The sequence below is a fragment of the Acanthaster planci genome, linkage group LG02, assembly GCF_054643075.1.
Source record: "Acanthaster planci isolate LZ-2023a linkage group LG02, COTS_SCS, whole genome shotgun sequence".
Lineage (NCBI taxonomy): Eukaryota > Metazoa > Echinodermata > Asteroidea > Valvatida > Acanthasteridae > Acanthaster > Acanthaster planci.
Window position 1 is genome coordinate 21991653 of NC_141778.1, and position 25078 is coordinate 22016730.

Here is a 25078-nt window from a genome sequence, read left to right on the forward strand (position 1 = left end):
GAATCTACAGTTCCTCGTCCATTCTCCTTCAAGTTGAAGTTAAAGCGTGGGGCAAGTAACTAAATTCGCTAAGGCTGCGAATTTAGTGATTGGAAAAAAAAGTCATGAAAAGCAGTTTACTGTTGGCAGCAAATCTTCACTGTACTTGTATAAGGACTAAAGGACAAATAGTTCAAGATTTGACGGAAGGTTTAGGCCTTTTTACGGGAGCCCGCTACAACCTACTACCAAAGATAGTATAGCGCCATACTACCAGTGGCTTAGTTCTGGCGGCTAGTTCTCGTATGTTCACGAACAGCTCAATTTGTTTTTCAAGGGTCGGCCGCTCGAACGCCGAGAACAAACAACCAACGATTGCTGGAAGTAGGGGTAAGCAATATGCAACATGGCGGCGGCCATGTACATTATTTGAGAGTTTATGTTTGGATAAGCTTTAAACAGGAACATTCATTTCTGTGTTATGGAAAATTATCAATGTAAAATTGTCCAAAACTTCCCATTGTCTGTAGCTTCTCTCTACTTTTTGCAGCTGTTAAAATATCAAAATTTCATGAGTTTTTCTGTGTGTTTCTGTTAAACCCTGACGGGATCCTGTTGCGTGAACAGTGTTCTTGGATCGTGCTCCCGCCGTTCGAGCATGAGAACAAGCAGGCCGCCCGAATTCGACCTTTGCTACTATTCTTTCGCACTGATCAGCAACGTGCGATTGATGGCGCCCTGTATTGGCCAACTGTTAACTGTTGGTGGCGCTTTAATTTGTTTACAAATTTCCGCACCGCGTGCGGATAAACAGGCCTTTACCGCTGATTTTGCACAGATAAATTAATTCTGTTTGCTTTCAACTGTTGTAAAGCTACAGGTACTTTTTTGAACACTACCAAATTCATGAATGCCATCATATAAACTCCAAAAAGGATGAAGGTGGCTGTGGAAGGAGGGTACCCAGTATGATGTCATTGAGGTAAGAACATAATGGACCCAATAACATGTCTAATGTTTGAGTCACAGAAAGCCAACATGACCAAGACTTGTCAGAAAGTCCTTATGCAGCCGAAGGGTTGTGGACAGCTAGAGCAAACTGCCTAAAAGTGTCCTCCAAGCGTCCAGACTTCTCTGCTTTTTAAGCAGAATTTAAGTAACTTGGGTTTTCAATTGCCATCAAGGCCCCCTTAACTTAACCATCGTAACCCCGCCATATTTCTCGTATTCACTGTATGGCATGAAGACGGAAGTGTGGTCTTAAGCTTCAAAGTAATTTCAAAGTACATTTAGATTTGATTTGATTACTGGACTCATAGTGCCAGAAGACAGGACGGTTGCACTGAAAACAGTCCATGAGTGCAGTTCTGGTCATAGAGTAAAAACTGGCTCTTGTACGACTCATTGACGACACTACATTACAAGATTTGAGTTGTTAACTGTGGTGCCAAATGCTGTCCGTATCGATTCAAACTGATAGTCTGACCTCGACAAGCTCGGTGGTTGAGTGGTATGACATTTGTGCTGGAAAGCAGGAGGTCATTGGTTCGAATTCTGTTGGAGGATGTATGTGTTTTTTTTTCACAAGCCGTATGAAAGTGCTAAAGATTTGCCTCTTTGACAAGTGAATTCTAGTTGTGACAGACACTTGCTCAAAGGTATTTTTATCTTGTCAACATAACAAGCTTTTCATATGAGTGGAATGTGAGACAAAAACTAGAGCATAGAGGTGGGTTGCCACATCCAACAGACCAAGATTTCTTTTGGAGAGAGAGGCACAGGTATAGTGTAAACTACTGTACTATAAATGTGCAAGATAGCAGCGTGCTATATTTCTTAGAAGTGTTGATACAGCAAATTGCCAAGGAGAAAGGTCTATTTCAGACAGTATCTAATTTTTTCAAATTTCCTCTTTTTCCCATCTTTTTTTTTTTTGGGTGCACACACATGTACAGCAAAACAAATAAATAGGTATAGACCCAAAATATATCTTTTATGCCTGCGTAACTTGTACACTTCCCTGTTTCGGGGGAGCGGAGGTGTCTTGTCTCATAGAATGCCTCTTATTTTCATTCATTTTCTTCCAGATGCAGAGGGTGAACATGTGGCACATTTCTCCAGAGCTTTAAAAAGCTGAATATGGAGTTTATCAAATTTTGCGATCTTTCAATCTTTGGGGAGGTGATTAATCAGGTAGGTCATAGAATGTAGTCCTTGCCAACAGGACCATTTCATGAAAAATACCCGATTGTACTCTTCCATGATTCAAAATATTTTGCAGGGCGGGAGCTTCATGGGCATCGGAGGCAATTGCCTTGATGCCCCTGGTCTTTACCTTGAAACCCATTGAAATATTCCCATAGACAAGTTGATTGTCTTAATACAGATGCTTTTTGTGAAGGACAAATTGCCTTGCCCCTTCAAGTATGAAGTTCCAGCCCTGATCTAGATTTGAGAGCTGTCATAAGGATAAAACCTGTAAGACACTGACGCAGCCGCACAAAGCTAGATAAACTTGATAGATAACATCAATGTAAACATTGTGCAGTGCGTGCATACAGCATGTTATCCATGGTCAAGAAGTTTGCCATCTATAATCATCTTGAGGAAGAATCGGTTAGTTTGGATGGATTCTAATTTGAATAAGCACGAACTGTCTGCAGCAAAGTCGACCTTGAATAAGAAAGTTACATCCTATTTTGATAAAGATGGCTGTACATGCCATAAGTACACCAACCAACTATAAAGATGCCTATTCAGAAAGTGCAATTAATAATTTCAAGTAAAATTTCGGTCACTTTCTTAGAGCCCGAATTGTGTAATAAATTGACAAAATGACACAAATGTTTGGAACTCATGAACTTTTAATTTGTCTTAAAAGTGAATGCCAGACTAAACATGTCTTGCAAAATACTGAAATCCTTTAACATAAACAAGACTTAATAAACTTGTCATGAAAGAAAACATTCCCAAAGGCATTTTTTATGTTAAGACAGAACAGATCAAAACTGAAGTTAGAAGAATGCATAACATTACTAATCTTCCTTAATGTCTCTAAACTAAAGTCATTTCCACACCTTGCTTTTTTCATTTTTCGTTCTTGTTGCTGTCTTTACTAAAACGCTGGCATATTTCAGAACTTTGTCAAATCTTTTATACAGCACAAATGATTTTTGATTGAAACAAAAGCGCTGTGTACAAAATCGATGAAGTTGTTCTAAAACAAAGTACTCGCTAAATCACAATCACATATATATTTTTTTATGACAGCGGTTTGAGGAAATGATGGGCTAATGCTGTTAATAAACAACTTCTCTTCAAGGAATTTAAACATTCTCAGTGGCACTTTTTTATGCTCCCAGGACTGAACAAAACTGAATTCAAGTTGACACAAAGCCTAACCTTCGTTAGTGTCTATAATAAAAATAATTGATATACCTGCGTACCTTCCATTATGATCATTCTCCCTTGATCGTTATATTGCTGCAATAGGAAGGGAAATCCTACCATTGTTTTTCATTTGTCTCTTCAATTTGTCTTTTGCTGCCGCCTTCTACAAAAACACTGGTGTATTTCAGAGCTTTATCGAATGTACAATACTGCACAAATAATTTCAACTTAAACCGAACGCAGCTTTCAAGCAATGCACTTGTCAAATCATTCACAAAAAATCGCACTGATAGGCCTAGATGTTTTTCTTTTTTAAAATGAAAGGCTAGCAATGTTAACAGTTAAATGTTAAAAAAGCTTCTACTGAGATAGATAACAGTTTGTTGATACATTCACAAGCGTGCTTTTTTACACCTATGATGCTAGTTTTTAACAACTGAAATTGATTGTCACTGAGCAATTTTTTTTTGTCATCGCCAACAGCCCTGGAACTAAAATCAATGGTGAACATGCCTTTTATCACCTTACGGAGGTGACTCGTAAATTAGGCCTATGTAGGCTCTTAATGCGTAAATATACTCACTACGTAGGCCTATAAAATATCTGCTGCGACATCACTCAGCCTTTACTGTCCGTAATTGAGTTAGGCTACTTCTTGTCATCCTTCGGAGCATCTTTAAGCGCCTCAGACGACTTTTCCCCAGCCGCCACGTGCTCGATGGGTACAGCCCTCTCTGCCTCGCCTCGTCCGGGCGCTCTGAGGCTCAAAACTCCACCAGCATCCAGGCTTGACTTGAGGGCCTCCAGGTTAACATCTGTGGGCAAGGTGAACTCCCGTGTGTAGCTCCTCTGGACGCTCCTGCCCTCGGTCTGCTCCTCGTGCTTCGCCGCCACTCGCAGGGTGTTGTTGTCGACGATCTTGACAGAGATCTCTTCAGGAGTGAAGCCGCTAAGGTCGAGAGCAACCTTGAAGCCGTGTTCCGGTCGGGATATTGCCAGGGCTTTGTCGCCGACACCGGTCGCCTCGGCAGTGCGCTCTCTTTCAGTGGGGGTTCCATGCCGATCACATAGGATCCTCACGCCATAGTTGTCAAGCAAGTCCCGGGTGAAGCCATCCCAGTGTCTCCTGTACACCTCATCGAAGTTGCCTCCGAGAGACCTCCGCAGCCCGGAATGGGCTGTCCAGGGCCAAGCATGGAATGTGCCGTCCATGTACTGGTCATTGAAGAACCGATGGATGCCCATGTCTTCATACATGTCTCGACTGAGTTGGTCGGCCAGCCCAAAGGTCGGCACAATTTTCCAGTGTGATGACATGCTTTGAACAACTGTCGCAGATTGGAGTCAAAACAGTTTTAATCAATGCGATCGAAAACCAGCACTTCAACAAGTGAATTTCCCAGTCAGGATATCACACGCTAAATCAGAATGCTGCTTTCTTCTGTGAAATTGCAACAAGTCTGGCTTTACTTTTATTTGCATGCGTGCTCTGTACGAGAACGTTCTAGATCCATCGCGCACGCGCGGCGCACTCATACCTTGTTAATAGACTTGATGTCAAGTCGTGCGTAGCCGAAACTTTTCAGTGTGATACTGCGATAGACATAGTAACTTAGTAAACTGCCGAATCGAGCTCCAATATGTGGAATGAAGAACGTAAAATACCCATGCTGGGGTGCAAAATTAGTGCACATGTTCTTCGGTCCGAAATGGCCGACTGAGACTCAAAACCCGACCAACTACCGACTCGAGGGCAAGTCTACTCCGTAATGTTCTGTAGTATTGTGGATTGAACTGTAGGCTTTGCTCTTCACGGAATTGGCCGTGAATTCGTAACTGTGCGGACTAACCCTGTCACGCACACACTTCTCACATATCACTGTGCATAAATACGAGAAGCGATCTGTTGACCTATTTCCACCCGCAAGAAACGTCTGGAAATGTCTAGATTGTTGACACGCAGGCATTGTACGCGTGTTATCGTTTCAAGTGTGGCTAAACATAGTAAATAATGTACACATAGGTCCGTGACCTGCATAACTCGTCGCTCTAGCGTTTAGATCATCTTTACGTTAGTGCGAGCCTTTTGTGGAATCGCGTTCGTGTTTGTACTGTATTAAAGCCACGCAAAAGTTTTACTCCGTCGGTCGGAACTGGACACATGGATGCCTTTCCATAATATTTTTAACGTGATAAGCTAGTATCGTGATAGCTTCATTTTTGTCGGAGCTTTAGTTTCTTGGATTTTTTAGTTCAGAAAATTGTCTTTTAAGTGTGTCGTTTGTTGAAATGGTCAAGAGGATATTGTATGCACCTGAAATCCCAACCCTGTAGGCCTACCCCAACCACCCATGCAGAACAGACACGCGCGTACCCATTCCAGCAATTCATAAAAGAAATTGGGATAAATTTCTTCCCGAATCATTATGGTTTTTTTAATGTTAGCAAGTCACTTTTAAAAATTACCGAAAAACGTTCAGTTTCCCTCTGAAATACGGAAACCATTGTGTTTGCCAGACTTCAGTTTCCATCGGTGAGAATCAACTAGGGCCTATCCGCAGAAATGTCAACAAGATGATGCAGAGACCTGTCGATGCCATCACCATGTTGTCTCTCTTCACATTCCGATCAGCGAGGAGGCAGAGTTTCATACGTGCTCACGAGTTGCGACTGCATGGTTTGTGTGCTTTCTGCGTGTGCTGCCAATCACCGCCGAATTTGGTGAAGGCCCGCAGAGCCCATGCGGAGATCCATGTGGGAATTGGTACAGTGATTCGTCCGAGGAAGATGGGGGAAGAGACGCACATTATGAACTGAGAAAAGACGGGGCTGCAGCGAGAAGTAGGGACACTGTACAATAGTGTACAGGGATGATCGGCCAAACACGGGGAGAGTCTGCCGCTGTGGCTTGTTACGGTTCGGCCGTGGCTTGTGTGGTCGGCGCGGTAAAGTTCAATTGCGGAGACTTCAGACCTATTTGCACGGACCGTGGAAAGCTAGGGGCTTGATGTAATTTTCAGTTGAGCATCTTTGGAATAATGGAGGCACCGAGAAGAAGCAGCGAGGATTGGACAGATTGCCTTTTCAAATACTTAATCCTAACAATGTTTTCTTTTCACAATTAATGTCAGATTTCCATTTTAGATTTGTAGTCATGATTTCCGAGGGATTAAACTGATTTCGCACCGTAACATCTGTTATTGAGCAACTCACAAACTGGTTAAAAATCTGCACAGGTTATTATTTTTTAAACCAATTTATTGAACACAAGACTGTTGACGGATCCAGGCAATTACATTTTCTTACTGTCACCTTTTGTGTGTGTCGGTACCCGTCTTTGATGATCGAAGACTCTGTGCAATCTCGTTTTCTCTCGGTTACATGAACTGAAACGTGCACTTGTTGAACATTCAAAATTGACGAAGCATTTCCGGACAAGCGAGGGCGCTTTTACACTGTGCTCAGTGTGCATGTTCAAATTGTGAACTCCAATGATTTGCTGTATGAAAACATTTCTGAGTAAAGGTTGCTAACTGGCTCATAGCCATATACTTAAACAGTGGTGTTTAAAAGAAATTTAGAAATTCTTTGTGCAAAAATCAGAACAACATTGAGGTTCAGTGCCTAGGATGACATCATAGTTTTGCTCAATAATATGCATATGTGCATTAGCATAACAACCAGAGAAGTCCAAAATATTGGTTAAACTAGTAAAACAATACATTTTAATCAGATTAAATTGACACCCAATGGTCTCATATCAAGGGGTTTCACTACAATTTAATAAAATATAGTCCGTGATCCGTTTAACATATCATGCTTATGTTTTGCAAGCATACATCTGTAAACACCTGTAACCAAAAATCACATTTTAATTTATAATGTCTGCTCTGTATGATACCTCAAATGCACGATTTCAACACCCATTGATCACAATATCGCTGTAGTATGTACCCCACATTTCTTTTATGTTAACTTCCAATCTCCCTCCTTCAGAAGCGCGTATCATCTCAAAACTTCACGAAATCTTATTTTGAATAGTTACAAGGATACAAGGACCAGTTTTAGTGCAACCTTCGAAAGGTTGTGATTTCCTATCCAGATGATACTTAATATTATACAATATAATAAAATTCAATCCAAGGTGGATTATAACGAAATCAATATTAGGCCTGTATGTCAAACATGCAGTTGGCATGAGAGGGCACTCAAAATGAACGGATGTTATATATTTATAACTTTCTAAAAACGTAAAAATGAAAGTCTTAAACAATTACACACACCATTGAACAAACTACTTTGAGGAACAATTATGACAATATTTTTCTTGTCTTGTCCGAAAGGTTAGTGTTACAATCCTTAAATGCAATTACAATCTCACCCAGTCTGTCAGCTTTTTTGCAGAGCTTGTCGAAAGCAATGGCTCTGTGACCATAACTGACTGCAAAATGGAATCAAATGGGTTTCCTACATTTTGATTAAGTCTTATCCAATGAACTGTATATCTCAGTCAGAAGACTTCAGCCACAACATCACTTGAACTTTACTGTTCTTGGTTCAGTCATTTCTTGTCTTCTGGCTTTTCTGCTCCACTCGCATCTGCTTCTTCGCCATGCGATGTTTTCATGTCCTCGTCTGCAGCCGTCTCAGGTGATTTGAATTCGATGGGTACGGCCCTCTCTGGCAGGCTTCTTCCGGGCGCCGTGAGGTTCAAAACCCCTTCGGCATCCAGGCTGGACTTGAGAGCGTCCAGGTCAACGTCTGCAGGCAAGGCGAACTCCTGCGTGTAGTTCCTCATGACGTGGCTGCCGTCAGTCCGCTCTTCGTGCCTGGCCTCCACTCGCAGTGTGTTGTTGCCAACGATCTTCACCGAGATCTCTTGAGGAGTGAAGCTGCTAAGGTCGAGCGCAACTTGGAAGCCGTGGTCCGTTCGGGATTCTGCTGGGGCTTCGGCCTTCGCTGATGGGCTCTCCTGGTCGCTAACGTCCGCGGCCGTGTGGTCGGGGCGATCGGCCTTGATTGCGTCCTGGTCACTTCGGATCCTCACTCCGAAGGTGTCATTCAAGTCCTTCGCGAACTCTTCCCAGTGTTTCTTGTACATCTCATTGAAGTCCCGGCCGAGGGACCTGTGTAGCTCGGAATGGACGGCCCAGGGCCAGGCGCGGAACACTCCATCCATGTACTGATCACGGAAGAACCGATGCACCCCCTTTGGCCCGTACATATCTCGGCAGAGCTGCCGGGCTAGACGAAAAGTTGGCACAACTTTCCAGTACGAAGACATAGTTTGAGCGCGGCTCTAGTCTCTGTCGATAGAAAGATTCCCGCACTCCTTCCTTAGTCTCAAAATGCTGGAAGAAACGCTTCAAAAGCTAGATTTCACAGTCACTGTCGGACGTCAAGTGATGCAACTGTTTCTAGTATTGCGGCGAGCCAGCTTTTATAGAGCGTCGAAATCATATCGAGATAATACGAGAAAGTACGAGAACCCTGTGGAGAGGCAGCGCGCAGTGGATCCATATCGGTTAGGTTATCGCCCTAGGGGAACAGAATGATGTAACCATGGCATGAGTTTGCGAGATCACATTGATTATGCCTGAACTGTTGCTGTGTTGTGTTTTTCCCTACAAAGTGTTATTGCGTGCAGTCTGTATTTTATTCGTCTGTGGGTATTATATAGGGCATGAGATATTAGTCACTGAAGCCTATTAGTATAAATTGTTTGTCAAACTATGGCCAAACCTTCTGCACCTGTTCATGGAGGAAGGTGTTACAGTGACCATACGTGTACATGTACACGTATTTTTATACAGCACCTGTACATGTACATTTCCAAAAGATAAAGCTACGTACATACTAAGTGCACATATTTCATGTGCAGATGCTTGTACGTATAAGTACAGTGTACATGTGCACAAGTAATGTACATGTACGTGTACTGTACATGTACAGTACATGTTCATGTACAGTACATGTACATAGAGAGCTAATTAACTGTTCTATCCTTTGTCCTCCTAAGTGCGCATGCGCTGCTAGCCGTACGTTCCAGAAAGATTCCGGCTCTTTTCATGGGGGCCCTGATTGTGAAGGTAAAAATAGAATATGACGTATGCATGGATCCACGGGCGGTATGACTCATGCATAGAACGTTCATGGTCTCCTACGTTGGCTCCAGGAAAGAACTATGACCCCTCGTGGTTTACGGCCTGAACGTTTTTGCGGCGTACATCATTTATATTTTATAATAAGTTTTTTGAATACCATGTATTGCTGCGGTATTGCCTACATCTGTGTAAACTGTCTAAGTCAGCAGAAAATTATGCTTCATCTTTTTCATCAGCATCTGTTACAGGGAGCACAGTTGCGGCAAAAAGTTTATATACACTTGGTAGAAAAACAGTTTTCCTCAATTTTTCGTTGTTTGAAATATTTCTAAACAATCATTTTGTGAAAATTTACATTTACCCCCATATTGTCGTCACGTTCCAAAAACACTTCGGAAAGTGGTCCACTGCAATTGTGAGATGTGATAAAAATGTAGAAAGTGGCACTAAATATTTGGGCTTGAGAATGTAAAACTTTGATTTTGTTTGTAAATATAAATGTGAATCATATATATGTCTCTGGATGTTTTTATTTATTTAATTAATTTATGTCAGGTTTTGGCCAGTTGTCAGAAATGTTGCAAATTGATTATGGAATGAACAGACAGATTCGTGAGTCCATCGTTGCCTCTTTATCGGAGGTGTTAGGTTTCAGATGTGATCTTAGTCAATGCTATACACAAGACGCGTGGCCTGCATATGCACCTGTCGTGTGATGCAGCGGAACGTCACTGAAACGTTTCCAGAATACTTACCGATTGGCCATCAATTGTTATAAATAGAAACAAGAACTTTGAACTATTTGCAGTTGTATTTGTAGCGAATGTGAAACGAAACAGTAGCTTTCGTTACGCATGTAAAACGTTTCTAGGAACAAAATTACATAAAAGGGACACTACACGGGTTGTAGCACATCATTGTTTGAGGCATATTGTGAGGTTCACTTTTTCATTAGCAATTTTCTTCTAAGAGAATTTATCGACTGAGTCTCCTAGTCAAAATCTTCTCCTTCAAAACATTGTTGAAGTTTTTGCGTCAACTATAACGTCGTAGGCTACTGCAATATAACCCCGTTCGACTTCAGCTCTTGTGTATCATCCCTGTGAGGCGAACGTTTGACGGTCTCTGCCCCAACATGGCACCCAGTGAGAAGAAAAAAGGGAGTCCTCTTGACTGCAAGTCTCATCGAGACCGACATCATCATCATCATCGTCACCACCATCCTCCTCCTCCTCTGGGTCATGCTCCACCTCTAGCAGGTCACCCTCCCCACCCTGGCTTTCTCGGACCGCCTGGCTTCGCGGAGGATTGGGATCCTTACTTCCCATCCCACCGCCACTTCCCTGGTGGTCCTGCCCATCACTTCCGGTTTGAACCAGGCCCGTACGGCCCAGGACGCTGGCCTGGAGACCCGAGAAGACACTGGTGGGATGGTTCTTCGGATGATGAAGAGGCGACAGGTGCGCCATGGTGGTGGGCCGATGAAGGAGACTGTCCCGAGAGACGGCATCCACCGAGGCCCGGAGACCGACGTGGTCGCGGAGGATTCTGGCACCGTGGATTAGGCCTTGGATTTGGCCGTCGCATGTGGGGCCCGCCCGGTGGGTTCGGTCGGGGAGGCTTCGGTCCCGCCGTCGGCTTTGGCCGTGGACCCCTGCCTCACGGCTTTGATTTGATTTCCCATCTACCAGCCCATCCCTGGGATGGAGACAGCGACAGCACCAGCAGCGAGGATGAGGCGGAGTCCGACTTCGAAGCAACCTTCCTCCTCAGGCAGTACAAGAAGAAGAACATCAGTGTCAGACTGGCTGGCAGGCATCTGTTGGTTGAGGCCAAGGCAAGAGAGAGGCAGGGCTCTAGAGGGCGCAAAGGAAGCTGCAGAAGATACTTCGCGGAGCAACGCATCCTGCCCAAGACAGCTGATTGGTGCAGAATGACCGCCTCCTTGAGTTTAGACGGGCTGCTGACCATCAGGGCGCCACCACGGGCGGGCGAGGCCAACGAAAACGCGGGTAGCTGCGATCGAATAGTCCAGGTACGAGACGAGAGGTCAGCAGACGCCGAGCTGGAGGAACAGATGAACTCCGATGGTGATGCACACGACCAAGACAACGCAAGAGACGAGTAGGAAGAAACACACGTTGACTTTTGTGACTGCCATGTAGAAAATCAGCAAACTAATTAGATTTCCATTGAAGAGGTCGAGTTATTACGAGGTACACCATTGAAATCAGTAGCTTGGGAGGCTGCTTTTTATTCCTGACGTGAACTTCCATTTTTAATCAAATCTACTCATCTATTCCAAAGAAAAAATGAAAAATATTACTATTGGCCTGGAACATTTTCTAAAAAAATTGACTTATTTGTGTAAATACTTTGATATCGATCAAGCTTAGAATGGCTAAATCGAGTGTCTATTAAAGAATACAATCTACTTGTACTAAGGACTGCTTTAGAACTTGTGCTCCAAAAAAGTATAGATTTCATCTGTTTCTGTGAACTCCTGTACTCTGGAGTTTTAGAAGGTTAAATATAATCGGTAAACAGCTACATCTTCGTGTATTTCTGAACTACATGTATAGTACTTGTGCGTAAAATTCGGCAAGACTTGTAAACTTTTGGATATTTGAGCAAGTTGCTCTATGTAAGAAAATAATTTTTTCTTAGAAACACTTTTAAAGTCTGAATTTAGATTGGCTCGTGAAAAACACAAGCTTAAACACTTCATTTTATGTAAATACCTTAATTGTTAATCAGTGGAATGAAATCACTGAGAAATTATCGAAGGCTTTTATACAGTTTATACAATGCTTTGACGCAAACCTAGTTTTCAAAGAACAGTTGTGATGTTTTTTCTTTAAACAATTCATTTAAGATTTTATTCAGTCTTTCATTCAGTTTTTTTTCAGAAACCTGAAATGTAATAAAAATTTAGCTGTTAACGTTTGCAACCTGAAATAAATTGTACACACATGTGAATATCTCAGTGATTAATAAAACGCAGGAATATCTTTATTTTCACCTTTGGTTATTGTTTAACTTTATAAAAAAAATAAAAGTAGATACTAAGATAAAGAGTTTGTGGAAAACTACTTGAGTTTATTCCAAAGATGAGGCGATCCATTTGGGGAATGAATATTGTAACTCGAGCAGTGGTGCATCCAGCGATAGGGGGCGGGCGGGGGAGTTCCACCGCCCCCACATGTTGCCATTTTTAATGGAATTGACGGCTTCAGCTTTTAAGAAATGGCGCTAACACATTTCTTTGGGTATGAAGATTCCTCTGCGAATGAAAAAAAATTCGGACAGTCACTTATGTTAAAAAAAAGTTAATTTCTCTCGACCCAAGATCTGGATACGTCACTGAACCCAAGCTGGGGAAAATTTATCTGAACTTATATTGTGTCTACAACAGTTATTTGTGCGTCTTTAAAGTGACTATGGAATAACCCGAAATATTCTGTAAATGAACAAACCGATACCACAATGCTAATGAAATGAAGAAAGAATGAAGAAAGAATTGGTTGTCTCGCTTAGTTCAGTTTTGTCCCTTGCGTATCAATCGTCTGGGCCATGTAACTGTTCTGTTCTTGGCACTGCCATTACAGGATTTGTATGGAAGATGATTAACTGGCAGACTTTGTTTACGTGCTGGATAATACGGCTAAAAGAACAATAAATCGTTTCACTCTATGTTAAAGATTATTACGCGCTTCGTACTTAGAATTAATAAATTTCAAAAGGCAAGTCATTTGTTCTACCCAACAAACAGAATAAAAGAAAAAAATTGAGGCTCTTTTATTGTTTAACAAGTATGTCTTATGCAGATATCCAAATGTTCCTTTTATCATGAACCAGAAGAGAAGCAAAATCAGCCGATGTGGGAGATTCGGACGGAGCTCTGGAGATGCCTCCCGACATGAAGAGTTCTATCTAAGGATGACGTCATGTTACGGGCTCTTCCAGTGCTTCGTAGTCTCTCTCATGTTGATTTTTTAAATAAATTTTGTGGCCTTCACGTCCATGAGACTTTGAGAAAAAAAGAGGACTTAATCTAAGACAACATAACAATCTCTTGAAATTATTTCAGTTAATTTAATGTGCATACAAATTTGACGCAAGTACAAACAAGTTCTTTGTATAATTTTATTTAATTCTTGCTAGTGGAACACTTCATAAATGTTTGTGAATTTGATGCACCGTTACCTGTGCGACTTAAGTATACCTTCATACGAAGTGACGATGATGATAAAAGACAAGGTTCGATTGGACTGGAACTTTACGTGACCAGCAACGAGATGACATCTATTATTTCACTGCCAAGACCCTGGGCGAAATCTGTCCCAGTTGGAAGAAGACGTGAATTAAACTGAGACTTGTATATCAGATCTTTTACAAATAATCATCTGTAATTAACTATGTTCAGCTGGTACAGTTATTCGTATGCCTTTATTACGATCATTCGAACGCCTTCAGCAACAGATTCGGGGAATAAGTAATTACACAAAGAGGTGACATATAGTGTTAATAAATAAATAAAAAATCAACTGTTTCTGTTGGTTCGTTCGATTTGTCCTTTCTTCTTGACCTCCCCTGCGTATTTCTGTCATTATCACTGAAAAACATGTATACGAGGATGAAGTACAGTTGTAATCATTTACAAGTTGAACAGTGCGGCTAAATAAAAAAAAATTAAAAACATGAATCACATCGCTCGAAGCTCTCAGTCATTTCCAAACGTCTTTGTTGATCTAAACAGTTTTAAGATCCCGGATAAGCCAATTGTCATTATCAGTTGCTGGCAACCCGCCGTACGCATTAGAACAACACAGAAAAGGATGCATCATACGCCAACGGACTGACTTCGTTCTTGTAGTCTTTATAAGACGCGATTATTTACATCTTAATTCTCGAAGTCCGCTATCCTTCCGATTTTTTTTTTATTTTGTGTGTGTGGTGTCCCTTTACTTCACAGATTGGTGTCCTCGATCGTGACGTAAACACCGTCACTGGTCCCTTTGTCCTTGCCCGAAGCCCCGCCCTCCTCCCCTTCCCCCTGTTCCCCTTTGTTCTGGCGAGCCAGGTAGGCCTCCATGTCGGAGAAGTGGACCTGGTAGATCTCCTTCATGCCGAACGGGACGAAACGCGAGTAGTTCCAGGCGCACAGGAACACGGAGACGACCAGCATGGCCAGAATGATGGCAAAGGAGAGCCGCGGACCGAAGGCCCCGTACATCTGCCCCATGTAGATGGGTCCCACGATGCGGGACAGCGAGCCGGCCGCAGTCAGGTATCCCATCATTTTACCCTGAAATCGGAGCCCAAACGGGAAAAAAAAAGAAATTAGAAAATAAAAGCCACCTCATACCGAACCCCAGAGGTCGCTGTTTGTATGATCTCGTGCAGATACGCGATCCTATAATTATGTGTACTGATGTTCACTTTATTCCAGCATTCTAAATTTCTTTCCGAATTTACCATGAGGCCTGTGATCCGCTCATTTTGACTATGAAACTTTCAATTCATGAAAACGAAATGGCTTGCTGATTACAGTCACCTGAAATATACAGGTCTGAAAAGTTAGGGGGGGGGTAAACAGATCTTCTCCAAGAAAGTTGCCATGAACGTATTGACTGTGAGCCCACAAATGGCTGAAACTTTACACAGAGCAAAATCTGACCTGGTTTTTTAACCCAAGTACTTTGGAGTAGATGGTGGACGCCATGATGAAGCAGAAACCGTAGGATACGCCCATGGACAGCAGGAAGCCGATCAGATACTGCGAGATGTACAGCCTGGGCGACCAGCAGCACCACTCGTACAGCTCCCAGCAGACGCCGTAGGTCAGGTTGCTGCTTCCGGTGTCGACCGGGCCGCTGAAGATCCCCACGGCCTGGTCTCCCGCTCCCTGGGCCGGGAGGATCGCGGACAGTGCCCCCGCGGACTCGGAGACACCACAGATTTCCGGCCAGGGATTTACTCCTCCGAGGAACTGGTCGAATAAATCTAGAGCATTGTGAAAGATGACGTTACTATTGATATGCGTCGATTCTACTCCATATTATCGCCATTCTTGAAATCGACTAAACTGTTTGAATTTCATGCGGAAAAGTATCATTACTTTAAGTATACATAGACATTAAGATCTAAAATGATATCGATTCCTGTTTCAATAATTCTCTCACTAAACCTGGCGTTCTGGTAAAGAAATGTTGACGGTTTGAAACATCGTTGCAGTAAGCTAACCCTGCACCGGTTTTCTTGAGCTCAACATTCACCCCAAAGAGACATTAACTTCCTCAAACTTCTGAAATGACTCCAGCAGAATAGCCACGACGGTACCTTGATTCTCCGCTGCTGATATGTCCGAGAGGAACGTGTCTCCCCAAGGCAGCATGATAAACATGCCGACAGCGGCTATCACGAAACCCATCAGGAAGATGGCTCGCTCGCTCAAAAGTCTACACGTTTAAACAAGACGAACAGAATAAAAAGTATACTTCAGTAAACCAGGGATGGAGGACCGCATACCATAAGAGGCATATCTTTTTGGAAGGGTGGTTCACTCTTTGCGTGAATGAAGCGCACGTGAACGTTATTTTGTGACGTCGTGTCAAAATTTGTACTGCGACTACGCAAAAGGCGAACATATTTCCATTCCAGCGAATTTCGCTGAAAATGTTCCCTGCCACCAAAATCGTCCAGCCTGTACGTCACACTTGCGTTACTCTAGTTTTTGTTGTTTCTCTCCGTATATGTGAATGAAAGAACATCACATGAAATGCTTTTTCATGCAAATTTGCACAGTGATTTGAAATGCTTCAACGTCAGACTGCCACATTTTAAATGCCATTGCAACTCTTTGAAACGAGCAACAAAAACCCAACCATGAATGATCGGCAACTCACTTGGCAACACTTTTTAAGGTTCATTGAACAAACTATGGCGACTTAATGAAGAAAAGACTTGATTGCCTATACATCCCAACCATGAAGGACAAAGTGCTTTTTATTCTGGCAAATTCGAACTCACTTTTTCAGAGGTTTGAGAAGCAAGACGACTATGATGAACTGGAAAGCGACGGATGCGAGTAGAAGTCCCTGATATAAGATGGCCTTGTCCTGAATCAGCCCGTACTCGTCCATCACGAGGGCAGTACCAACACTAAAAAAGGGGGTGGGTATCATCAGAAAATCATTTCCTTCTCATTCCAGTGCTCTGCATGCGCATCATTAACTTCAAGCTTGAACTGAGACTACTCTTACTTTGATACCACCAGGAACACCGCAGCATGATAGAATTGTACTTTTGAGAAAAGTTCCTCAAGCAATGTGCATGTGTAAGGTTGGATATATGATGTTTGGTCACAGTTTTGCGATCTGAGATATCTTTATGAATTATATGTACCTTGGGTTGTGCTTAGTTCAGGCTATTGATATCTTAACAATCGGTTGACAAACTATAAACTTGCTGAACCAGAAATGCCCGTTTAAGATTGTTAGGAGCAATGATTCGTTGACCTGTAGAGCTGATTGTGACCTGGCTTCCCACCCCTTGATTTTTTTTGGGGGGGTGGCAGTGCTTGTTGAGGTGTGGAACTCACGTATCAAGTGCAGAGAAGACAAATGACGTGACGCAGAAAAGGATATTGATGACGATGACAGCGACAATGTCTAGCTTAGCGTTATCTTCCTCATCGTCCAAGGACTGGCTCCAACTGCTCGTTGTACTGCTGCGTTTCTTGACTGTGGAGACGGAAGGTTGCAAGTGATTGTATAGTGAGAAAACTCACATTTTTTCAGTGTAATCGATTTTGGCGTGTGGAGCGTATTCCTGTCATATGTCAGCTAAAAGTGCAGTTGCCAACCGACACTTTCATTTATAACGAGCCTTTCGTGTCCCAAGTGGCTGACAGCCGCACCACACACTCTCACAAACTTTCACCTTCCAGACTTTGCTGTAGCGCATCTTTGTAACAAGTAATGCGCTGCAGGTTTGTCTGGGAGATCATGATTACTCGTCGCGTGGATAACCTACCGTCTCCGTTGTTGTGGTTGCCATCTTCCGTGAGCCCGCGGACAGCCTTCTCTATCTTGTCGGCATCTTCCTTGCTGACCAGGTTTTCTCCCACTTTGGATTTCCTCCTGGACTCCTCCTGCTTGGCGCTGAGTCTGTCTGCCACCGGGGAATCCTGAGCAGGCAAATGCAATCCGCCATTGAGTTGGATGACTATTTACATCTCTTGGGTATGAAGATGGTGGCAATAGAGATGGGCAGTAGTGACGATGACATGGATAACGACGGTGACGTATAGCCATTTGAGTTGTGATGCTGATAATTGCACTCGCTGTGACGATAGGCATTGGAAATTGCTACCATGGTAAAGCTAACCTTAATTTCGATGGTGGTGATCAGGATGACAGTGGAAGTGACAGTAGCAATTACATTGGCCACGATGGATGACACCAATCGAAGAAATAAAAGATAAAAGGATGAGGATAACAGTTGTCATGGTTACTGAGTCTGTCCATATCTGACATGGGAACTTGAGGCATAACAAGCGTCTAAGAATAAAACTTCGAATACCTTGAATTTGATGGCGAGAAGAGCGATGTTTCCAACCCCGATCACAGCACTGAACAGGACAGGTACGGAGTACATGTTGAGGAATGCCCATCCAGGATAGCCGATAGTTGCAAAGGCCGTCTGTAACACTGTTTCGATTCAGTAAAGGAAAGCTGTCAGTGTCAAACTCTAATATGCGAAGATGATCAAGATCTTTTGTCTTGGTCTTAAGTGCACAAACGGCAAAAAATGTGGTCGGTGTCGTTGTCACTGTTAAAGGCCATTTCCAGTAATCAGTATGTATTAGTTTTTGAAGAAGTATAAGGAATTTGTAATAGTACACGTTGCCGAAGCCTGGTTTCATATGTACGCTTGACATACGTGAAGTTCAACTCACGTGGCCCGGTGATATAGCCTATCGAGATGCAAGCGCTCATCAGCGCTACGGCGTCCGTGCGTTCACGGACGGTGGTGGCTGAGGCTACGTAGGTGCGGCCCAGTGCAACGTCACCTGTATAGATACGGGATATAAAAAGAGAAACTGCAGAAGAGACAGGAGTCTATGTTGAAAGCTGGCGCAAAATTTTGACAAAATGCCGTCGATGCCATCGATGCTGCAACTCATCCAAAAGAATATCGATATACGTTCTCCCCATGTTCAAGAAAATGATAACTAGAGTGTTTCAGATATGAATTATCAACATGTTGTTATAATTTCAAAGTATTGGTATAATTACCGGTGATCTTTTTTTCTATTTCATAATAGGTTCGTGTTGAGACATGGTTTTCAGTACACTGCAAAGTGTCACTCTCCGAAGACATTCCGTCGTGGTATCCGCGTTGCATCTCATGACCACACTTTCTCACGACTCACCTGCGCCGAGACCAATGAAGAAGCGTCCGGCGAGGACCACCCAGCGTCCGTTGTTCGGCACGAAGTCGGCCGCGAAGTAGACCAGGTTGCCGATCAGCGTCAGCCCCGCCGAGTAGATCAGGGCCCGCTTGACCGACTTAAAGTAATCGGCCCACCAGCCGAAGAGCAGCGAGCCGAAGCACTGGGCTAGGCCGAAGGATGCCACGGTGAAGCCCAGGAAATTCGTGTTGCTTGCTGGATCAACCTGCAAAGTGGCCATTAATCATCTGTTGTTATGCGAAGAAAATGACCTAATAACATTATGTTGTATTATCTGTGCGACCGATATTTGACTAGAGCTCGTCAATCCAGCATTCCCAGAATCTTTTATTAGGGCCTACTGTTTCAGGGCCATCATGATGTATTCGACGTATGTTTGATATTGGCTTCCTTTCGTATAATTACCCTTTGTTCTGATGTCAGTAATAACTTTATGAGGCATGAAATTCAAAATGATTTGAGGATTAAGAAACAGCCACCCTTTAATTTCCAATACCAATACTGTTTAAAGAGTAAATAGGGCTTCCTGGTCTGTGGAATAGTTAGAGAAACATATTACAAACTTCCTGTCAAACATTTTATAATATGACATTGGGATTATATTAGAATAATCCTAAATAGACGAACCGAATGTGTAGGCAACACATGTCGTACACTGAGAGAAGGTTTACAGGTACACCCTCTGGATTTGATCTCCTCTGGTCACCCTAAAGGGGAGACCACCTAAGGTCGACCAGAGCATCCTGGTCGAAAAGTCGAGTTTACTTACACTCACCGGTTCTCAGAACCAGCACTCTTGTAAAAGACATCGAATCCACATGGGGTACCCGCAAACCTTCTCATAGTCTAGCCTAAGCCAGCGCAAAGTAAAGACATCGAATCCACTTGGGGTACCCGCAAACCTTCTCTTAGTCTAGCCTCAGCCAGCGCAAAGTAAAGACGTCGAATCCACATGGGGTACCTGCAAGCCTTCTCTTAGCCTAGCCTCAGCTAGCGCAAAGTAAAGACGTCGAATCCACATGGGGTACCCGCAAACCTTCTCTTAGCCTAGCCTCAGCTAGCGCAAAGTAAAGACGTCGAATCCACATGGGGTACCCGCAAACCTTCTCTTAGTCTAGCCTAAGCCAGCGCAAAGTAAAGGCATCGAATCCACTTGGGGTACCCGCAAACCTTCTCTTAGTCTAGCCTAAGCCAGCGCAAAGTAAAGGCATCGAATCCACTTGGGGTACCCGCAAACCTTCTCTTAGTCTAGCCTCAGCTAGCGCAAAGTAAAGACGTCGAATCCACATGGGGTACCCGCAAACCTTCTCTTAGTCTAGCCTAAGCCAGTGCAAAGTAAAGGCATCGAATCCACTTGGGGTACCCGCAAACCTTCTCTTAGTCTAGCCTAAGCCAGCGCAAAGTAAAGACATCGAATCCACTTGGGGTACCCGCAAACCTTCTCTTAGTCTAGCCTAAGCCAGCGCAAAGTAAAGACATCGAATCCACTTGGGGTACCCGCAAACCTTCTCTTAGTCTAGCCTAAGCCAGCGCAAAGTTTCAAATCTTTCTAAACGCATGTCATGTATCTGCAGTCATCTTCAATAGAGGGCATACCTGCTGCAAGTACGGCCAGACGGACGGGAGAATCAATGAAAAACCTTTGGGAGAAAAAAAAGTATTTAGAAGTATCAGTGAACCAACAGTCGATGATCACACTCAAATGAACAGAGAAAATCGTCAAAGAACTGATTGTTGTACGGTTCCTTTACTATGATGCCAGCTCTTACAACGTGGCTTATTCCCATCCCTATGTATGAGCCGTTTCTGATTTCTGTCAGGTTTGACACGTGAAGATTTACATCGGTGTTCACGACGAAAAGTGTAACGTGTTAGATGCACAGGATTTTACCCAGTAATACGTAACAGTGGAGACCATGTCCAAAGTGGTGGAGGTTGATTGTCTTTACTGACCGGTTCCTGACAAGAAGACGCAGAGGAAGACAATGTAGATGGACGTCCATCGCGAGTCGTATTCCTTAGCCGACTCTCCTGTCTCTTTCATCGTCAGTTCCCTGAAACAAGGAACATTTCTTAAAGTTTGACTTTCGAAATTCAACTTTTCTGTCACTGTTCCCTGCGTTTTGACCTGGCAAAGTGGCGATGATGTGGAAACAATATCTGAATGATAATTTTGTTGTCCAGTTTGATAGCCAAGTTTAGTGCCACGCTTTAATGAAACCACATGGAGATTTTTATCACTATATCCCAACGGCCGTGGAATTCAGTGTTTAATAAAAACAGTCAACTTGCCCAAAACAAATGACCTACATTACTCTTTAATCGTGAATAGCCTAATTTTGACGAGTTTGACTTTTATTCAGTGAGTTGGTCTTGTGGGGAAGAGTGGCAGATGACAAGGCGATAGCTTTTGAAATTTGTAGGCACTTACTTCTGTAGTTTTCGCCTTTGCCTGAAATAAACAACAACAAAGAGACAAAATGCAGTTAGCCTGTTGGAAAATTTTGTGTACCAGTTTTGTGGACCGTCAATATTAACTTCCAGCTACAAGTTTGTGTATGTCTTTTTATGAACGCCGTCGGCGGGTAATTCTCTTACTTTCTGGAGAGTTTCTTGCCCGATTCTTGATCGATTTCTGGAAGCGGATCCGGCTCTGGCACTGCAGTCCCCTGTGCCGGTTCGTAGTACTCGGCAGCCAAAGTCATATCGGCACCTATCTGCAGGGTCACCAAGGTTGAGTCGGAATAAGACATAATCATTCGCAATTTCTACATTTTCCAAAACCATCTGTACATACAGATGAATATGACAGGGTTTTAATGTCTAATTCTAAATTTTGCCAGACGGCAATACTACACCTATTTCGTTACTGTTCGCAGTGCTGTTCAGTTTTGGTACTTACAAAAATTTGTCATTCACAAAGTACCTTAAGCGGCGTAATTTCACTGTTCCATCTTGACAAGGTTCACTTAGTTCGTTACATGTAGAATCGTAATACAGACCATGGTATGTTGCCAGTGTTAACATGCATTTTACGTTTTATGTCTGATGTAACCTCTCTCTGTCTGTACAGCAATGATGCGGCAAAATGAAGAGAGAATTTTGACCGTACCTTCTCGGCCATTCTGTCCAGCACGCTGGGAGCCCGGGACCGTCTACTCTCAGACCGGAGCCGGTTGACCGCCAAGTTGGACTCCACCCGGGGTCGAGGCGGGGACATTGTGGGGCCGTCCGGACTGCTCATTTTGACACACTCAGTCAAACAGCAACTTTCTGTCGGAGGAAATTCAATACATTTATAAACAGGTCATCCCAATCGATTAACGTTTATAATGCAACACAACTACCAAAAAAACTTTAAAAATTCAACGTTTCATTTGAAGTTAATTGATCATCATAGACTTTATAACAATGTTTAAAAGGTCAATGCAGTTTGTGAAATATGGTTCATTATTCTTCAATATGGCATGTTTTAGCTTCAGGCATTTTCTCCGTTTTCAATTTCACGAGATGCAACCCTCATGTCATTTATACAAGTACATCACCATTTTTACGCATGTCTTGCTTTTTAAAATGAGGCATGATGTAATTCAAACAAAGACAAATTGTCACTGTAAGATTGCGTTTAAAAGTGTTAAACTGCTTTGTCTATAAGCAATCATCTCACCTTCCTGAGTTCTTGTGCTGTTATCTTTGTAAACTGCCACTGAGTTTTCCCAGTAATTTCCTACCGTGCCATAAATTCCCAGCGTGTCAAAACTGTCTCGAGAGGTGTTATTGTTCTCATTAAACTGCTAAAGTGAGCGCTGGAGTCATTAATGGAGTGATGCTGTCGTAGGGTGGAGTATATATTCGGAATGTTGAGTTGATAATCTTTAAACTATGATAACAGCTTGGACTTTGGTCCTTCTCATGTATTTATACGACCGTGACTATGAGGTTAGCCAAGACTAGCACGGGTTATGTAAAGACGGGCTTCCTTGAAACCACACACACACAAATCAGGCCAAACAGTAATAACCATTTTGCAAATTTGTGCGCCAAGAACAAATTTGTTGGGAATCTTTCACAAGCCCTCAGCGTCTGATGAAATGACTTTGTTATCCAGATGCAGATAATGATTGAAGTGGAACTATTGTGTATTAGAGCTTGAAAAGGAGCCATTGGATTTTGATTTTAGGCTTTCAGTCCTAGCTTTTTTTAAGAGGAGTTCAGGCTTCTCTGTACACGAGTCGCCAAAATTTGGCCAAGGTTACAAATGACCAAGAGTTATCTATTTATCGAACTTTTTACATTTTCTTGTTTGAGTTTTTAGTCGATTACGTAACCCCGGTTTGTTTTTCTGATTCGGGAGTTCTTAACCACTGAAGATTACATGGAGAATTATACTGACACAGTCAACTTTACGGTTTCCTTCGGTGTTTGGGGTTACGGGGGCACTGTCACGGCTAGCGGCCAATAAAATCACACCATTTGAAAACCTTCGTTTCAGGAAAAATTGCAAGTCATAGGATTCGCGGTGGCCGGGGACTTGTGGTGAAATGCCATCGGGGTGTTTCAGTCAAAAATACAGCCAAGTCAAGATGAGTCAACTCAAGTTTTTTCAAAAAGTTTAGAAAATGATTCTTTTTTTTGTTTACCTTGTAGAAACACTTTCTTTAAAAATGTGTAATGCATGCAATGCAAAAAACAGGTTCATTAAAATCGAGGAAAATCAATTTCATCAAAGTTTGGCGCAAAAAAGATAAATATTGTTTCCACTCAGGGTCTTTTTAATTTAAAAGAATCATTCTAGTCCTTCAAAATCTTGTCAGGGACGTGGGGGATTTTGTCAGAAAAAGTCACGTTTCTTTTTCTCAGCTTCTGAGTATTTTACATTTGTTCGGCAGTAGACGAGCGACACCACGTGACTTCCTGTGACATTCAACCAAAACGAGTGTAGTCTAAGTAAACGGATGCTCGCTCCCTGGAGCACACGGCGGAGTGGAACGAAGTCAGTGGCGCAGAACGAGTGGTAAAAAGCAACTCATGTTGAGACATTGATTGGGACAAGTGATAGGGACGATAGACGTAAAACGGGCAGCAAAGTGGATCGTAAATTGCAAATTTTGGGACGGGACAAATTTTCATAACTTCCAAACCAGGATGGTGAAAATTGAATGATAGAAACAATGAAAACAATTTTCAAGTGTATTTCCAAGTCGCCTGCTAAGCTAATTTGGCAATTTAACATGCACAAGACCCTGGTTATGTCACGTGCCTGCATTCAACAAGCCTCCGATGTTGTCCATGGTGCTTCTGTAACACCCCCTCTATAGCATCAAACCACGCCTACCCTCCAGACTCTACATAAAAAAAAGGTTGCGGGATAATTTCAAAAGTGAGCCAACTTTCATCTCTGATGCGCCATTGGAATAGCTTATACTACACGAGGCAAGTGAACGGGTTTGTCTACATCACGTTGTTAAGCCAGTAATCGTGAACCCTCACCGACATGTTGTTATCAGACGTTTGCGGTTGTAATGACTTCGACAGCTGTCGACAACTTTACTGTTGCTCTTTGGCCGCGGGCATCATCAAACGAGATCTTCAATATACTATCAGATGTACTCCCCACACGCGAGTGTGTAGTCATTCTTTCCTTGACCCCAGCCTCAACACATCGGCTTCGTAAGGGGAAGAGGGCAAGGGAGCTTCCCCTAGAGAAAAATAGACTGAAGTGAAGAAAATCGGAAAAACAGAAGAGAGGGAATGAAATCGTTAATTTGCTTGAATATACCTGGAAATGACCCCCTTTTACTATCAATAGCTTGATAGTTCGTTGTGGATGAGTGATTTTCACCTGGAAATTTTTCCCCTGGAAAAAAGTGCCCCCACCCCGGAAGAAAGCCTGGCAACGACCAGTCTTCACATCAGGAAATTATTCTACGTGCTTGCAAGTAGACTTTGAAAGTGCCCGGTCTAATTCTTTAATTTTTTGGGTTCTCTTTACTACTTTTAAGGGAAACAATTGGACCAAAAGTTGCATGAGTTATTTTCCGCTCATTGATGCTGCAGGCCCAATTTCAGTGGAAATTCTTTATTTTCTGCAAAGTTTTTTTTAATCGGTTTGCTCAGTCCCGGCCTT

General features: G+C 42.9%; 3 protein-coding genes and 1 long non-coding RNA gene across 5 annotated transcripts; 1 reads left to right on the plus strand and 3 right to left on the minus strand.

Moving 5' to 3' along the window:
* Positions 1-748: 748 nt before the first annotated feature.
* On the plus strand, positions 749-23431 carry LOC110976110 (uncharacterized). Its single transcript, XR_002597799.2, has 3 exons — positions 749-961; positions 2067-2172; positions 22025-23431. It is a non-coding gene; the product is annotated as an uncharacterized LOC110976110 (long non-coding RNA).
* LOC110976108 (heat shock protein Hsp-16.1/Hsp-16.11-like) lies at positions 2826-4867 on the minus strand. The gene has a single exon (XM_022229116.2). It carries the CDS (start codon positions 4684-4686, stop codon positions 4018-4020), a length of 669 nt encoding a protein of 222 aa, XP_022084808.2. The 5' UTR covers positions 4687-4867; the 3' UTR covers positions 2826-4017.
* Positions 7068-8806, minus strand: LOC147800011 (uncharacterized). Its single transcript, XM_087133474.1, has one exon. The coding sequence runs from the start codon at positions 8651-8653 to the stop codon at positions 7931-7933; it is 723 nt and encodes a 240-aa protein (XP_086989600.1). The 5' UTR covers positions 8654-8806; the 3' UTR covers positions 7068-7930.
* On the minus strand, positions 13392-25020 carry LOC147800012 (major facilitator superfamily domain-containing protein 8-like). Of its 2 annotated transcripts, none has more exons than XM_087132517.1 (15): positions 24442-25020; positions 22064-22224; positions 21550-21668; positions 21383-21403; positions 20905-21005; positions 20548-20591; positions 18913-19156; positions 18436-18549; positions 18060-18187; positions 17511-17664; positions 17077-17218; positions 16506-16637; positions 15816-15934; positions 15154-15479; positions 13392-14781 (listed from the first exon to the last, which is right to left on the minus strand). In XM_087132517.1, the coding sequence occupies exons 2-15, from the start codon at positions 22193-22195 to the stop codon at positions 14443-14445; spliced, it is 2115 nt and encodes a 704-aa protein (XP_086988643.1). In that variant the 5' UTR covers positions 22196-22224; positions 24442-25020; the 3' UTR covers positions 13392-14442. The 2 variants fall into 2 exon arrangements, with proteins under 2 accessions (XP_086988643.1, XP_086988642.1); XM_087132516.1 differs by lacking the exon at positions 24442-25020 and adding an exon at positions 22619-22757.
* Positions 25021-25078: the final 58 nt, after the last annotated feature.

Bases quoted from the DNA above. Each gene is read 5' to 3' on its own strand.
- LOC110976108 (XM_022229116.2), bottom strand. From the start codon at position 4,686: ATGTCATCACACTGGAAAATTGTGCCGACCTTTGGGCTGGCCGACCAA.
- LOC147800011 (XM_087133474.1), bottom strand. From the start codon at position 8,653: ATGTCTTCGTACTGGAAAGTTGTGCCAACTTTTCGTCTAGCCCGGCAG.
- LOC147800012 (XM_087132517.1), bottom strand. From the start codon at position 22,195: ATGAGCAGTCCGGACGGCCCCACAATGTCCCCGCCTCGACCCCGGGTG. The intron at 21,404-21,549 runs GTAAGAGAATTA...TGTTTATTTCAG, and splicing joins GGCAAGAAACTCTCCAGAAA to GCAAAGGCGAAAACTACAGA. The intron at 20,592-20,904 runs GTCAGTAAAGAC...TTTCTCCCAAAG, and splicing joins CGTCTTCTTGTCAGGAACCG to GTTTTTCATTGATTCTCCCG.